Genomic DNA, 18,583 nt, shown 5'->3' on the forward strand with positions numbered 1-18,583 from the left:
GTGCATGTATGTACCTTGCAGTTGTGTATATCAAATTGGTTAAAAGTAGCACTTTAGATAGCAACTTTGTTGTTGAAACATTTCACAAAATGGAATTGTCACTCTGTCTGAGATGGCTGCCTTATGTGTTGTGCTTTAGGGATGGGCTGTGGGTTAGGACTAGTTCGTAGAAATTCAAAACAACTCTTAAGCCAATGTAGCCAAATCCAAGATCAGAGCTGATATGAGTGTTAAGAAGTAAACTATTAGCATTGAAAATAGCAAATCTGTATAGTTTTTTTTCCTGTAGAAGGGACACTATTGTACCTTTGTTGGCTTTTTTTTTTTTTTTTTACTTATTCTTTTTTCCCTTTGCATACACAGAAACGGCCGCTTTCAACATAGGAAGTTCGGACATTAAAAGGGCAGTATTCAGAGGTGTGTAAAGAACCTCAGAAATGAGCCCTGCTGAAAAAGGGGTCAGCACGGAGGAAACTCACTGCACTGGAAAAGAGGAGGCTACTGGACTGGACTCTGCTTCGCTGTCAGAAGAGAGTTTAGAGGAGTATGTGCCTGTCAGGATGAAAGAGGAGGAGTATGAACAAAGATGTTCCCGCATTAAAGAGGAAGTTTTTGACCCAGAATATGACGTCGTTGTAGAAAATAATCTAGATACTGGGTCTGTGGGCATTAAATCAGAGGAATGTGACTCTGAATCATCTGTATGTATCAAAGCAGAGGGATGTGAGTCTGAGGTGTATGAAACCCCAGAATATGAGACCAGTCAAGGTTCCCGCGATGAATCCCTTAAAATGGAATCCTATCCAAGTTCAGGGCATATGGACATGGACATTTTCAGGTCTGCCCAAAAGCAGCAATCTTCTTCTCAGCTACTTGACACGGTCAAAAGGGAGAGGGAGGAGGAGGAGGAGGATATGCTTTTGGAGGAACATTCTTATTGCAGAGCTTGGGAGGAAGAGACACCCGCACATTCAGCCAATCAACTTAGAACAAGTAAGTAAAAGACACAATGCAAATAGGCAGCTTGGTATGAGCACGGCTTTCAAAAGGAGTAGTTTCCATTTACTTAAGCATTTTACACATTTGCACCATCTAGATCTTTCTTCTTAAAATTATTTTTACTCAGTTAACTAATACAGATGAACATTCTTGCAAGGAATGGCTTCTGATTGGCTCTAAATAATAACCCTACTATTCATAAATGTTGGAATAGCTAGAGGTTTAGACTTTAGACTGAGACACATAGCAATAGCTAAAGCTTTACATGAGGTACATTTATGGGTATATGCACGTTCTGAGATTTACATATTCCATTGTGTTCTGTGTTTTTTTTTATTGTTGTGTGGTCTTGATGAACATCACTTATATATTGCTTGGCTGTTTTTATGAATTCAGAGAGCTTTCACTATTATCAAATAATAACAGTACATAAGTGCTCATGAGTGGTGGTCTTTTAATAATGTTCGTTAACAGTTAAGATATACCTAGCTATTTTGTTAAGAGTAAAGCATATGTGAGTCAAGACTATAATTCCTCAACACGGGAGCAAGATGCAACTGAAGAAACACCTGGTAGCCAAGTGAGTAAGAGGAAGACCATTTCTTTGGTGGAAAAGCAATGATATGTTATTTTCTTTAATTTACGTTTTTGTCAGAATGTTTATGGATTATATCCCACAACCACACAGTCCAAATAGGAATTTATCAGTGAGGTGGGATGCACCAATGCTATTTTTTGACACTGATACTGATAAAGAGTGTTCAGTGAACACTGTAGGCTGATACATAGTACCAGCCTTGTTACATCTGTCTATTATATAAAAAAATCCTGCGACGAGACGAAACTTTTTTGAAGAGATTCTTTCAAGTCCTGCGAGATGAGACTTTGGCCATGAGAGTTTTTCAACTTATTGTGGTCCCGCAACAATTAAAGCTATGACAAGTTCAATTTCGAAAAAAACACAATTCAGTCAGGTGTATATTTCTGATCATGGAGAAGCAATGCAGCATAGAATCAAAAGAGTTAAATGATCTGACATATTAGAAATTATACAGCCAATAATGGATACAAATCCATACATCCAAAAGTATCACACTTTACACGAAATTTATCTGCAAAACACGGACAAAGAAGTTTTCTTGGATCTCTATATGAAAGGTCACGGTTGCATTTATAATAAACCAACATGTGACGAATTGACAGCGATAGTAGTTTCGAAAGTCGGAGATATCAAAGACAGAGTTGATACAGTGGAACCTCGGGTCACGACCGTAATTCATTCCAAAACTCTGGTCGCAACCTGATTTGGTTGTGACCCAAAGCAATTTCCCCCCATAGGATTGTATGTAAATACAATTAATCCGTTCCGGACCGTACAAGCTGAATGTAAATATATTTGTTTTAAAGATGTTTAAGCACAAAAATAGTTAATTGTACCATAGAATGCACAGTGTAATAGTAAACTAAATGTAAAAATATTGAATAACACTGAGAAAACCTTGAACAGAGAAAACTAACATTGCAAGAGTTCATGCTATAATAGCCCTAAGAACCGATCACTGTAAACACAAGAGTTCATGCTATAATAGCCTTAAGAACCGATCACTGTAAACACTTTTTTTAATGATTTTTAAACACAGTGGAAAAAAAGGAACATTTGAACAAATCCGAACTTTATTAAAAACCAACCATAAACAACCAAGAAAGTAAAATTGCAGGAGTTCACACTAATAGCCTTACAAACCGATCGCTGTAAACACTTTTTTTAATGAGTTTTAAGCACAGGGGAAAAAATGAACATTTGAAAAATCCGTAATTTATACAAAAAATAACCATAAACAACCAAGAAAACTAACCTTGCATGAGTCGAGTTCTGGTATGAAGGAAGTGAGGAGGAACTGGGTGGAGAGGAGATTACAGTTTTGTGGTAAAGTCCCTCTGCGCGATGCATGTCTGACCGAGACGGGAAACGAAATAGAGCACAAAGAGTTCACAGCGAATGCACAGGGAGAGACTGAACACATGCGGAAATCATCGGCACGTATGAACCGGAAGGGAACCTGGCTTGTTCGTCACCCGAGTGTGTGGTCGTGAACAGTTGCAAAAGTTTGGCAAACTTTTTGGTCGTAACCTGATTTGTATGTGTTCCGAGACGTTCGTGACCCGAGGTTCCACTGTATTCGTGTTTATCCAAAAGCAAAGCACGATTCATCATTTCTGTCTAATAAATCGCCTCATTTTGATCCTTTACTCTTTCCTTTGCTTTTCCCTGATGGCGAAACAGGATGGTCATATAATATGAAACACATGAAATCGGATAAACGAGTAACACCCACACAATATTTCGGGTCAAAATTAGTGATACGTCCCAGTGTATTTAACCGACTTCTGTCATCTCAACGTACAGTATATCGCAACATTACATTATTAATGCGTAGCTAAAAGTCGAAGCTAATTGTCTCTTCTTTATTAAATCGAATCAAGCAAAACTTAGAACGGAACATATGCAAGGTCTTATTGATCACGTTCGAAATTCAAAGTCAATAGTTCTGATAAATTCATAGTAGGTAAAGCAGCATCATATCAAGATAGTCCAAGATCATTGCAACAGTAAGGCGCATTTTCCTTAAATAAATAACCAAGTATAATATTTTTGTCTCATTTGTTTAACTGGTTTCTCTTTATCCACTTTTAGGACTTGAGTGAAAAGCTGATGATGTTTTAGATCATATTTACGCAAAAATATAGAAAATTCTAAAGGGTTCACAAATTTTCAAGCACAACTGTGTGTGTATATATATATATATATATATATATATATATATATATATATGTTTTAAATAAATAATATTTATATGTGTGTGTTAAAATGTATGGAGTTAACTACTACATTTTTTAATGTGATATTGCAATTCCGCGATCTACTTGCTGCAGTTTGGAGCTTGACATTAAACCTGTAACTAGTAAAAAGCACCATGCGCAAATAATCTTAACTTTCATAGACAGTGCTATCACTAGGTTTTAGCAAAGTTCACAAGAATGTAATTTCATGCCGACTACATAATCCTTTTTTTTTTTTTTTTAAGCTGATATGATTACTTTTGGGGGTCAACATTACTTGTATGTTAAAAAAATGGTAAACATACAAGTAATATTTTCTTTTTGCAGACATTACTTTAAGCAAACGTTCTGATCTGAATAAAGTTTTAATCTCTCTCTCTCTCTCTCTCTCTCTCTCTCTCTCTCTCTCCATCTGTCTTTTACCACAGTGAAGACAAAGAGGGCATGTGCTGATGATAATGATGATAAAGATAAAGAGGGTATCTGCCTCCCAAGCCATCCCACACTGAGCCCTGAACAGGAAAATGGGTTAAAATCAGGAATCTTGCAAAATATCCATGAACCAGCTCTTTCAAGCAATATCGGTGAAATCGGGGTCATAGCTTCAGAGAGTAACATTGACACAACATTTGTGAAAAAATTCTACACCATTGAAAGGCCATTTGCATGCACTGACTGTGGCAAAAAGTTCATAAGGAAATGCCATCTTCAGCAACATGAAAGAACTCACACTGGCGAGAAGCCGCACTGCTGCACCGAATGTGGAAAAAGGTTCTTGGAGAAAGGAACACTTCAGACCCACATGAGGACTCACACTGGGGAGAAGCCATTTGGTTGTGTGGAATGTGGAAAAAAGTTCACTGAAAAGAAAACGCTGCAGAACCATGATAAAATTCATGCTGCTGCAAAACCACATCGCTGCACTGAATGTGGAATGAGATTTGTACTTTTAAGTGATCTTTTATGTCACCTTAGAATTCACATCATGGAAAAACCATATAGTTGTAAACAGTGTGGAAAGAAGTTTTCACAATACAGTTTGCTTCAAAGACACAAAATGATCCATCCTGAGGAGAAGCCATATGGCTGCACTGAATGCAACCTTAGCTTCAAGTTTATGGAGAATCTTTTGCAGCACCAAAGAATTCATACTTCACAGAAGCCTTATTTATATTCTGAAGAAAGGGCTAAGCAGAAACCTTTTCCGCCGGAACAGAAAATGCAGCAGAGTGACACAATCTATCGCTGCAATGTCTGTGGGAAGGAGTACAAAATGAAAGTATGGCTTGAGCAACATGAACGATTCCATCGATGGATTAAATGCAAGGAAGAACTTGCAGTACAGAAAACACTTCAGGAACATCCGATTTCCAATGAAAGCAATATATTTTGTTGCTCGGAATGTGGGGATGTTTTCACACAGAAAGGTAATCTTCAGCAGCATCTGAAAATCCACAGCTCACAGAGATTTTTAAAATAGTAGATATGGATTTTGCCTTTTGCTTTTCATATACTTGGAAATGTATGCATCACAGTAAGCTGGTTAGCAACTGTGGAAAAGCCTTTGGGACCATTTCATCTGGCTCAAACTGCCTTTTGCAGCCATTTTACAATACAGTTGACATCAGTGTCAGCTTTGGAAGATGCATGTTCACCCCTAAAACAATAACCTTTGTTAAGGATGCAATTAAAAGAATAGGGTGATGAATATGTTTAATACACTCCATCATCCTCTTTTACTATTGCCGCCTTTTTAACACTTTTCATTCTATAAATGCTGCTTTCTTCTAAAACTTTTATTTTCATTTTGTAATGAGCTCACATAATTTTAGGACTTCTTGCATGATTTTGGCACTGCAACGTGTGGCCATTAATCATAGTACCGTAATTATGGAATTGAATGTTGATACGCAATATACTGGGGCTTTGAATAGCTACTTTATGCTGTTACAGGTGTACCTCTGGTATCATGTTTCCGTGCACAGGTTTGCACACTTTTTGTACCTTTTTCCAATATCATCCTGTTGGACTTATTTTTCTCAGCTTTTTTCAGTAAGGAAAGGATGAGTGCTGGTGAGACACCAAAACACTTAAGTACCTCTGAAATTTTGTAAAATTCGGTGCTACTGAGATTGTCCAGAAACATTGGTCAATTATCAAACCTACTTAATAAAGCGAAGTATCACTAATGTCAGTTCCTACCACAAAGGGATGGAGCACAAAGCAGAATCCAGTTCTGAACAGGACATATTCATGCATACACCCAAATTTACTCATATAAAGCAACTTGAGAGTAGCCAAGTAACCTAACCTGCATGGCCTTGGTTTACAAATGGATGGACTTTAGACACATGAAGTCTGAATACTAACCAATGTAGTGCTGTTGTCCACATGCAGTTTTTAAATTATCAAAATATTCAAATTAATTTCAAAATTAATTGAAACATTTCACAAAGGAAATTTACAAAGAGCAGAATAAAGAGAGCCTTAAATTTATCTCATCTAATCCAAGGTTTATAATCTGTCAATTTGTATAAGGTCATAATTACCACATATACAGAGTACAGTGAAATCTGTAACTTGGCAATGCTAATCAACTTATTATTGAGTCCATTCATGATTTGTACAAGTAACAAATCCTGTTCATTCTCATAAGAATCAAAATTGACCATATATAAGTAGGCAACAAATTAGATTAGACATCCAGGTGATAAAACAATTGGGTTTAAGATTTATGTGATCTAAATGTGACATAACATGCAAAAAGTGAATCCAGGCCAGACTTAGACCAACATGTTCACTTCATTAAAATGACCTTTCCTTTGGACATTCATGAAATGAGGAACATTCTTGGGAGGATGTAATTTTTAATTGTCATTACTTTAACTATTTCCTGTTAAGACATTTAAAAGTTAAAATTGTTTTTGATCATTCCTTGAAGCTAATTGTCCATCCACTTTGTCTTTCCCTAGAACTGGTCGAGATTATGGTTTTCCTCCTCTATCTCGTGCCTGACATTAATTACAGTGGGTATAGAAAAGAATCACCCCCTTCGAAATATTCCCATTTTTAAGCCTTAAATGAAAACACACAAACCAATATTTTTTCTAACTTCACTAACTCAATGCAATGTATAACATCCAAGTGAAAGATATCACAGCTACAGTTCAGAAGGTTAGGAGCACATGCTGATAGAGTGCATTGCTGCATCCACCCACCACATGACAAATCAACTCTGGATTCCAGATTACGACCCGAATGCAGCCATGCAATGGGTGACACCTCAGCACCACACTAGTTCAGATGGAATGGAACCAGTGTGAGGTTTTTTTTATGGTGGCTGGAGTGCCAATTCTGCCACTAACCCCCACATTTTTTCTTAAAATAAAAAACACGAAATACTGAGATGAACAAAGGATCACCCCCCCCCCCTCCTAAACAATATTTATAAACTCAATCAGGTGTAAGTAACCACCATTTCCATTGCAGACCGTGGTTACTGGCTTCCACCTGTGATCAATTGTAATCAGTGTGATTAGTGAAACTGTTCCTGGAGCATTCATCCCCTTGTTTGGTAGTGCAACTGACAGCAAACAACTGACTATGGGTGTCAAGCCACTTTCAAAAGATCTCAGGGATAGAGTTGTGGACAGACATAAGGCAGGAGATGAATACAAACAAAGTGGCAAGTGTTTGGTACTACTAGGACCCTCCCTGGATCCGGCTGTCCCTCCAAACTGGATGGAAGAGCAAGGAGGAAACTGGTAAGAGAGGCTACCAAGAGGCCAATGGCCACTTTGAAGGAGTTTACAGGATTTTATGGTAAAGTGTGGTCATTGTGTGCATGTGACAACAATTTCACAAGCGCTGCACAATTGTGGCTTTTTCGAGAGGGTCGCAAGGAAAAAGCCACTTCTCAAGAAAGGCCACATGAAGGCTCGTTTGAGCTTTGCCAGAATGCACCTTGAAGATTCTGATGCCAAATGGAAAAAGGTCTTATGGTCAGATGAGACCAAAATCAAACTATTTGGCCTCAATACCAAACGGTACACCTGGCGGAAATCCAATGCAGCTCACCATCCATAACACACCATACCCTACAGTACAGCATGGATGTGGCAGCATCCTGTTGTGGGAGTGTTTCTCTGCTGCAGGGCCTGGGGCTCTCGTTAGAGTAGAAGGAAAAATGGATGGGGCAAAATACCTCAGTATGTCATGTCTTGATTTTTTATTATTTTTCTGAACTGTAGCTGTGATATCTTTCTCTTGGATGTTATAGGAGGCATTGAGTAAGTAAAGCTGGGAATAAATATTTTTTGTGTGTATTTTCATTTAAGGCTGTTAACCAAAAAAAAAGGGAATATTTCGAAGGGGGAGAATTCTTTTCTATACTCACTGTTTATATGGAATACCATGTCACCCACCAAAGAGAATATCTTGTCACCAGGAGCAAATTAAGATTCTCTTATTAGCCTTACAACATGTCTTTGGATTGTATGAGGAAATTCACTAAAATGTGGGATGGACATGTCTAGGTAGATTCCAGTCTAGTTATCTACCTAGGCTAGAATTTAACAAGGTTTGGGTGTTATGCGACGGTGGCACCATGCCATGTACCACCCCTGCATTAATGTCTCCCAAATAAACATCTTCACATAGTAGCCAGGTCTTTTCCAGGTAATATCAAGTTTTCTAGGTTGGAACCTTTAATGAAGATGTTGGCAGAGCTGTCCTTTCACATCAGTGCATTTCTGCTGGGCTCCTTCATAAAATGTCAAAACACCCATGTTCTTGAATTACTTGTTAATCTCTTGAGTTGTGACACTTGCTGACCTAATAGTTTGTTGCCTGTCCTGTTTTACCTTGGCAGAAACCTGTTTTATCTCACTGTCTTTGTTAAAGCATGTATATTGTGCATATTTTACAAATGTCAGTCCCTATGATTGCCACTTGCACATCCTTCAGATAGTACACTTGCAGTACAAACACTATGGCTTCACAGTGGTCTTAAGGGTTACTTTTTAATGTGCCACCTGTTACTGTTGTGCGACACATATTAACCAAAAATTACAATGGTTTCTGTGCTCCTGGCCATCGGACCTTGCGTTATTCTTTGTTGCTTAGTATTGCCAAATCTTATTTTTATATTTTTCTTTTTTCTTACTTCATCTTGTAAAGCACTTTGGGCTACATCATTTGTGCTCTAGAAATAAATGTTGTTATTACTGTTCAAGGGAAAATTGAATGGAGGATAGGGTAGGATGGTTACTCACATTTTGGGGATATCCTCAACAAGTCGTTCACAAACCTAACATTGACAAAGAAATTTAGTGTACATGTACACCAACATTTTTCCCTGATTAGTGGTACTTCAAAGAATAACATAGACCTGAACCTAAGGCCAATCTCAGTCCCACTCGATTAATTGGATGTAAAAACTGTGAAATAAAGTCCTACATTGTTGCTGCTCTTTCCATCAGCCAGTTATGTATTTTTATTTTAATTAATGTCTCAATTATAATTTTAACATCTCTTAGAAGGTACCAGAACATGTTTCAAAACTTGAAATTAATATTTCAGCAACTGTGGTGTTTTGGCTTTCATCTGATATGCTAGTTGGTCAAAGTCATATTTAACAAGTGTATTCTGTCTTCCTTGTCGTGTATGTAGTTTATTAACTGCATTTGATTGTGTTGCTTTTGCCGCAAAATTATGTGAGGGCCATAGTCTTTGTTTCTGCCATCTGCAGTACTTTTTAAGTGAAAAATGAAATGGGAATAAGATGAACTTATTTATTACAAAGATTGTTTTATGTTCTTTTAAATAGGTAAACATTTTAATCAAGGGCTACTTGTTATTCTGTCTGTGTCACTAATTTGTGTCAGTAATTTAAAAGTATTGTGTAAAAAAAATTGTTTGATAATTACAGTCTTCCATACATAATACAAAAGTCCCAAAATGGAATGTGTTTGCAAACTGTCATATAGTCACGGAGCAATTCAGAAAATTTCAGCTCACTTCACCGTGGCATACTGCAAGAAAGGAGTTGCTCCTGAAAGTATCATTTGGCCTTTTAAAAACAATTATATTCTGTTAAAATGCCAAAGTCTTCACACTTTTAATCTTTTGTATAGCTGCATTTCAAGAAGTGGGATGCTAGTTTGCATACACTGAAGAAAAGTGTATTATAAGTAATCGCCAAACATGGCAAAAAGCAACTGAGGTAGTATTAGAAATTGGTAAAGTATAAAAAGTTACCTGACTCCAGTATGGCACTGTTTATTCTTGTATAGCACTTTCACGGAGTACAGGCTGAGAATGCTCACTCAGATTTTTTAACTATAATATAAATACAGTAACATGCAAAACCTTGAAACGATTAAGTTTACAAACACACACATCAAGGTAAGGAAATTTTACAAGTGAAATCCATGTAATGTATTGCAGACTTACCTTAAATTCCATAACCAGTATATTGATATGACAGAAATGTGCCACAGATTAACCATATTATAATATACAAGGTCTGACAATTTATATGAGAGTTCTATGAAAAATCTTTAAAAAAAAAAAAAAAAAAAATCTGCTAGACACGTTTCAAATTCATTACTTTACAAAATAGTCTCCGTACTTTCCTATAAACTTACAACAGCTGTCTACAAGCTCCTGAATTCCTTCTGGGAAAAAAAAAAGTTTTGGTTGTGTCCACATTGTCCTCCTCAGGATGTTTTATCATGGAAGAGTTATAAAGAGTTACTCCCATTCCGTAATTAATAGATGGTCCTAAACCCAAATACTTCTCATATCTGCACTCTCCTTCCTAAGGATCAAGCTTGCTGTGTACACTCTAAACACACCCGGGTTGATGGCAATAACGATGTTACTTATTTCCCAGTCACTTAAACCCCTAGTTCTCAGGCAGTAAGATAGAGTACAAAGCCATGCAGGGAGTATGTTCAAATTGTTGTCCACTCATTAAAATAGATTTTAACATTCTAAATGTGAATGGATGTGACAACTGTACAACATGGTTGGATAGTAGCTGGTCACACTGTTTTCCTAGAAATAGAAATAAGGAGGAACTTTCAATTTTGCTTTGTGCTCCTGAGCTGATAAGTCTCCAATTCAACATGGCCTCTGGATAAATATTGATTGTAGGGCAGAGACCAGTAACTGATGGCATGCTCCTATATTTAGGCCAGCCCTATTCTTCCTTATTGTACCCCTTGGAGTAATAGGGTATCGTAGTTTACAGGCCAACACCCATGCTCTATCCATATACTTCTAGACCAATCCTGCTTAGGCACAACTTGTGTTCTCGAACCTTCTATCAATTAAGTGTCCCAACTGTGTCATGCACTCCTTTAAAATGTTTCTCTTTGACTTGCATTCCCCAAAGTTGTGATTAATGTGTTATCTTAGATGACCCCAACTTTTGTTTTTAGCTGGTTCTGAGCAGAGCAAGCAGAGAGATTCTTTTTATATATTATGTTTCAGTACAAATGTTTTCTTTTAAACCTTGCAGTTTTTCTCAAGTCCACATTTAATCACACATATTAGAGTACTAGTTAAATAGCCTATTGTAAATCTGAAAGCAGGTACACCAATCAGTTGTTTAAAGTGAATCTTCCATATCAGGATGTAATTCCAGTCCCTCCATAGCTACTGTTCTCTCAGTGAGAACTGTGCCCCTTGAGTTTTTCCACTTCTCATCAATGATAATGTTGATGGCCATCCTAAGCACTCTTGATTCATCACTTGCTGCCCCACCATTTCTGAATATCTCTATTGTATATATTTAAGTGAGCTAAAGAAAGGTGCCAGACTGGCTCTTTAGAGTGATGTTTTAGGGGAACCACTTTTGGTAGCCAAAAGAACCATCCACATAGATTCCAGGAAGAGCATTTATTTTTTTAAATCTGTTACATTTCCCATAATTAAACATGAATAGAAAATAGATTTCTAAAATACTAATAGTTCATGGTTTTTAAAGGCCTCTTGCTGCATAAAATAACACAAACTATGTTCAGGTTTTCTTGGTGTGCTCATATTCTACTAGGTAGCCTACTATATATGGAAGTTTATGGATTTCCTCATGTATTAGAAACCTGTTCAAAAGCCACAGAAAAAAATCACTCGCAAAGAACCTTTCGCAGAGTTAAATGGTTCATTGTTGAGTAAATGGCTCAGGTGCTGTAACTTCTTGGACAAATTGAAAATTTGCAACATATATGAAATATTTAACAAGTACTCTTGTTATTAGTCCTTTACACTGAACATTTGTCACAGCAGTTCATATTTGATATTTAGCACAGAAAAAACACATATTTGAAAAAGAGCATTTTTATGTTTGCCATCCCCTAAATGTAGAAATAAATGACGCTACAAAAAAGGCACCGCACAATGTGTTGTATTTCATGTGACCAAATTGTTTTTTGAATTAAATTCATTGCAGGTTTTGAAGAACACTTTTATTATCAGTTTAACCATTAATTTAAGCATTAGGAATTGGATGGTTTTCTACATTTTTATTTTACACTTAAAAGAAATTAAAACTTAATATACAGGGTGGCCCGCCTCAACTGAGACGACTGCATTACGTGGTGAAGAGAGAAATGATCAAATCTGGCACTCACATTTACAGAAGATGCTGAAAGTGATCTCCTTGTGCGTCAGTACATCTCTGTGGCCGTTTCAGCATGTTTATCTGGAGGCAGACAAGATGGGAGTCGTCTCGGTGGAGGCAGGCCACCCTGTACTATGTCATCTCAAGCCCTTGGGGTTCACAATGTTTCCTACAGTTTGAGTGTTTTATGTTTTGAAATGTTTATACAATTAAGATGGTACTAGATGATTCTCAATTCATTTTTAAATCTGTATATATGTGTAGATTATATTGAATACTTTGTATTTCCTGTTAATTATGTCATCTTTCTATATAGTTGGTTTCTGATGTTTAAGCAGTTTGCAATACATACTGTAGATATGCAGACGTACATGGGGTCCGTGCTTAATAAACCAATTTGAATTTTGTCTTGCTTTCATTTACAGTGTGTTTTAATTTGTTACATCATTATTAAAGAAACAAAAATGCTTGTGTCATTTGAATTCTAAGAAACTGACTTTCTTTTTTGGTCTCATCTTTGGACACAAGACTTGACTTTTTTGTTTATTTTGGTCAACTTTGCATGCTTGTTTAAATTAGGCATATTTTACATAAAATCATCACTAACTTAATCATGTAATTTGCTTTTCATTTATGACCAGATTTTTATTTATTTTTTAACAATAAGACAAATGAAAAGGGCATGAACGCAAGTATTGATCACATTAACCTAATATTTCAGAACACAAACTTTGGAGACAGTAAATGCCATCAAGCACTTTCTGTATCTCTGAGTGAGATTTCTACACTTCTGGGTTGGTTGGTTGGTTGGTTGGCCCATTCTTCTTTAGTTCTTTCAGGTCTGATGGTTGTCTACTCCCAGCTATGTCTTTTAGGTCTTTCCACAGATACTAAATGCAATTCAAATCAGAACTCACAGCAGGCCACTTCAGAATGGTCCAATGTTTTCTTTCTATTCATTTTTTGAGGTATATTTCAGACCGCTATTCAGCTGAAGGGCCCGTGACCTACAACTGAGGTACAGCTTTCTGACACTGGGCTGTATTTTTCACCCCAAAATGCCCTGGTAATCTTCTGATTTTATTGTTCCCTGCACAGATTTGGAACCTCAAAAGTCACAGAGCTACATCCATGTTTCACGATAGGGATGGTGTGCTTTTCTTTGAAAGCCTATTTTTTTACTGTGAGCTGAGAGCTATCTTAACATTAGAAGCATCATATGCTCAGTAAAGTTTGAGCATCTTCCAAATACATAAAGGTGAATATGTGTGTGATTGGAACTATCCATCCATTTTCCAACCCGCTGAATCCGAACACAGGGTCACGGGGGTCTGCTGGAGCCAATCCCAGCCAACACAGGGCACAAGGCAGAAAACAATCCTGGGCAGGGTGCCAACCCACCACAGGACACACACAAACACACCCACACACCAAGCACACACTAGGGCCAATTTAGAATCGCCAATCCACCTAACCTGCATGTCTTTGGACTGTGGGAGGAAACCGGAGTGCCCGGAGGAAACCCACGCAGACACGGGGAGAACATGCAAACTCCACGCAGGGAGGACCCAGGAAGCGAACCCAGGTCCCCAGATCTCCAAACTAAGAGGCAGCAGCGCTACCCACTGCGCCACCGTGCCGCCCGTGTGATTGGAACTATCTCTGTCATATTTTGCACAGATTCCCCTTGGGGATTAAATTTTTCCTCTTGGGGAAACAGTAGTAGTGAGCATACATGTGCTTTACTAGGGTGTGGTGCTCCAGGGGTATGCAAAGTTCCTCGCCACAGTGGGTTTACTCAGTGAAATTTTGGTTTGTTATCAAAGTCCCCCCCAGATAGAAGGTTTATTTGTAGATTTCTACGTTTATAGGGTCATTACTGTCATGTGTCCAGAGTACAGTGAAATTCATATTTTCATGTGCCAGTCAACATGCAACACATTGTCACCCTCCGGCACAATACCTAGAAACTTCTGTCTTCCTTACCAGAAAAATAATCTCTGAAAACTAGAAAACTCTTTACCATTCATTGACCACTTTATTATTGACAAATATCGAGAACTAAAAAAAGACACGTCAGCTAGTTGTTTTTTTTTCTATAATGTCATCAAATTTCAGTAAAATCAGTTGGAACCGTTTTTACATTTTGGGATATGTCATTTTTGTGTTTTGAGGGTTAATATTGATATTATCAAAAATGCCCTTTCTTAGTCCAGGCTTACTGCCCTAAATGTGCCACCCTGCCAAATATTAGCTTTTTAACAGTTTAATAGACCGGTGTGTGCCTTTCCTTATCACGTCCAATCAATTGAAGTAACCAGAGATGAACTCCAAACATCTCAGTGATTGATGATCAATAGAATGGTCAAGTGTCACAGCAATGGGTCCGCATACTCTTGTCAGTGAGATTTCAGGGTGTTTTTGTATTATAAATTTGCCAAAAATGTATTTACTTTGTCATTCTGCTGCTTGATGAGGTAAAAATTAATTGATATGATTTTACTGTATACGTACTGTATGTAGTGTTCTTTTTTTGGCGAGAGAGGCGTTATACAGTGCAGGAACAGTGGGAGGAAACTGAGCACACGAAAAGAACCCTGTCAATGGGCAAAAGTACAACCTCTGTCGGGAAACAAACCCCTTGCATATTTTTTGTAAAGACACCGTGACAAACACTCGTTAGCATTACAAAATTTCATTACTTGCCTTCCTCTCACGGCACAGTGCATAAACGCGGCGCGCTTAACCTGCATAAACATCTAACAAGCACCTCCTTAACTAAGTAACACTCAGATATGTACCACATATTGTTACAGTATAAAGGTGCAACATAACAAATATGATAAAAGTGTCTTGAACACTTTCCGATTGCAGTATTTATGTGTAATACTGTAATGAGCGGCGGCGATTATGTGGGGCTGGTGGCGGGAGCGCCAATCAGTGCTCACGCATTTCGGCGGGAGCCAATCAGTGCGCACGCATTTCGGCGGGCTGTAGCGTGACTCTGCGCGGGACTGGCGGCGGTTCTTTGCAGGCTTTGGGAACTGACGCGTACGTGTAAGCTCCGGGCTAGAGCATCACAACCCTGACGGAGATAACGAAATATTTACCTGATTCTTTACTGTTGAATGTTTGCTGGAGACACTGGAATTGCAGGGTGAACTCTTTATGCTGGAATCCATTGTCGCGTGAGTATTACACCCACGTAAATTCTGGGGGAGCGCGCGACAATATGCAAATCCGGATGAGTATACACACGTATGTCACTTTATGTAGCCTTATTTGACATCTGAGAACACCCAATACAACAATTTTCCATCACTCTACCAATCTACATAATTGTAAATTTATTTTATGCAAGCCTGTATCGATTGATTATTTTGTGCATTCATTATTATTATTACCTAATTTGAATTTGTTGTTCATTTCTTCCAACGTTTTCTTTGACTTTTCGTAAAGCACTCTGAAATTACAGCAGCTGTTTAAAAATGTGCTATAAAAGTAAATCTTGTAGATGGGAAAAATTACAGCACCACAGTATATATGAATTGTTGAAACAATTCTTGTTAAGAAAAAAATATAAGCGACTTTAGAGAGAGGTTTTTTAAAACGTCAGTTTGAATAGAGTTTCTCCAAATGTCATCTTTTAAACCTGATGCTAAAAAAACAGATTTATTGCATGGTCTGTGCCAGTCTTCTGAAACATGTATTAAAAAAAAAACACTTCCTGCAAAACAACTGTAAAGTACAGTGCTGGAGATGCTGTGTATTTAGGGATGCAATTTACTTGTAAGGTGAACAGCTAACCTGAATTATCGCTGTAATGCCCAATAGTCTGAAATGAATGCGTATCAAGTCAGAAACTCAGTTTCTCAGATTAACCTTTGACTGCAATTATATAAAATTGTTGTTTTGTCATATCATTTTACAAAAAGCTTTTTAAACCACACATAAAGTAAGATAAAATTGTATTTAGCTCCAATGTTGCACTAACAGTATAGAGGTTTTCCATCAGGCTAAATAAAAATAGTTAAATACACATCATTTTTTTAAATAAAGGTAAAAGTTTCCTTAAAATGCAACACTGTAAACCTCATCTTATGATCCATCATTCAAATATGAGTGTTTCCCAAACCCCGAAGTAACACAAAAAACCCTTCCTAATTGATGAGCTCCCTGACCAAAGTGCTATAAACCGGACACTTGTAGATTCAAGATTCAAGAGTATTTATTGTCATTTCATCCATATACAGTAATACAGCATACAGTTAAACGAAACAATGTTCCTCCAGGATCATGGTGCTACATAAAACAGTGCCAACTTTGTAGTGCCAACTCTAACGATAGACAGTGATCGCCAGAAAAGTTTATTAAATTCAAATCATGACCCTAAGATTTACACTTGACTTGGTGATATGGAGTAATACATTATCTAAGTTAAATAACTGGATTGTATCTGGTACTCATTCATTCTCCCATCCTCTTACAGTCAGGCTGCAATCATCAATGACTTTTTATTTGTGGTGAGGCAGTCTGGGAGCAGCCACAATGTCTTCATCTGGGCCAGTTCGACATTGTTTCACAGAAAAGGCAAGACATTATGAGTTGGGTGGATGGTCGATAATTATTAGGAGTAGAGCTGACAGTGGCTCATCTTTTGCGACCCATCACGCCTTTGACTCGCGACCCATAACTTGCAGTGCATTTTCCGGGCTCCAGATGCAGCGTCAGCAGATGAGGCTATGATGAATGTATAGGCCTCTTGCTAACTGGCACTGCATTGTTAGCTGCCAAACTAGTTCTCATTGTCACATGCAGCAATCTTGCAAGTTTTCCTCTTTGTTTTAAATTTTATTAGTATTTTTTCTTATGAACTGTACGTTTACTTTATATATTCTCTGCAACTTTGTATTCCTTCAGGAACATGTGCAATAAGACTGAAGAATAAAACGAGTTTTGGTTTGTCGAATTTAATCTTTGTCATTTAAATGGATAACTGCAATGAAATCCCATTGTCCATAAAATGATGTTGGTTCATTACACACTTTGTAACCTTAATGCAATTACCATTCATTCATAAACAGCAGGAAGACATACATTGCAACGGCAATCAATTGTCACAGTATTAATACTGTGCGTGTTGTGCGACTGCAACTCCAAAAACCAAGGTCAGCCTGAGCCAGTGTTGCCAGAGCCGACTAGTCGTGTCACTGTCGGAACGCTGCAGTTGCCGAGCTTCGTGAGCAATGAATTTTGCAATGTAGACATACTGGCATATTTAAAAAAAATCGAATAACGGAGGCAAAATGCTCACGAAGGAGACCACCTCCTTTGCAAGGTCAGTATCAATTAGGGAAATCAAATGTTCCTTTTTTCTGTCCCACATCAGTCGAATCAGCGCATCGAGACTCTCCATAATTGATAAAAGCATTTCGCTCAAGCTACGGCATGACCTTGTTTCTCCCCCATGTATAAGGCTTTTTGGCAGGTTGGACTGCATGTCCGACGCCTGCTTTGTATATCTGACCAGTTCATGGGAATAGCTGTTCAATTGGCATATGTCGGGGTTCACAGAGATACCTTTTTTCCAGACAGTGTCAACAGAAGTATTTAGCCAGTGACATGCGCAATCAATGTGAGTTTTTGGAGCAGTTGCAGCCACAACTTTGTTGGTCGTGTAAAGTGTATAATCCAAACTCAATCCAAGTTCTGTGAGTGCAGTGTCAATTAAGTTCTTTGTGCTCTCTGCAAAATACCCACATTTATACATTGCATGATGCAGCACCCATTATTCACCTAAAACACAGTTAAATCCCTATAAGAATTCTTGTTGATGTCATCAGGCACTATATCTGTGCAGACCAATACGGCTTTATGGATAGGACTAGTCATAACTTGTTTCTTTATCTCCCGCTGACACTGCTTCAACACAGTTAAATCCCTATAAGAATTCTTGTTGATGTCATCAGGCACTATATCTGTGCAGACCAATACGGCTTTATGGATAGGACTAGTCATAACTTGTTTCTTTATCTCCTGCTGACACTGCTTCATTTTTTGGAAGACTGCGTCCATACAATATATCGTCAGCTCTTATGTTTCCATACTTACTGCCAA

General features: G+C 37.8%; 1 protein-coding gene across 1 annotated transcript in view; it reads left to right on the forward strand.

The window, feature by feature from the left end:
• The window catches only part of LOC114651584 (zinc finger protein OZF-like), a 35,706-nt gene extending 22,833 nt beyond the window's left edge, over nt 1–12,873 (forward strand). Inside the window, exons 2-3 of the mRNA XM_028801409.2 lie at nt 364–993; nt 4,269–12,873. Coding sequence (XP_028657242.1) covers nt 438–993; nt 4,269–5,320 — 1,608 coding nt within the window. The 5' untranslated portion in view covers nt 364–437 and the 3' untranslated portion in view covers nt 5,321–12,873. The remainder of the gene's footprint in view (nt 1–363; nt 994–4,268) is intronic.
• Nucleotides 12,874–18,583: the final 5,710 nt, after the last annotated feature.

The sequence above is a fragment of the Erpetoichthys calabaricus genome, chromosome 5, assembly GCF_900747795.2.
Source record: "Erpetoichthys calabaricus chromosome 5, fErpCal1.3, whole genome shotgun sequence".
Classification (NCBI taxonomy): Eukaryota; Metazoa; Chordata; class Cladistia; order Polypteriformes; family Polypteridae; genus Erpetoichthys; species Erpetoichthys calabaricus.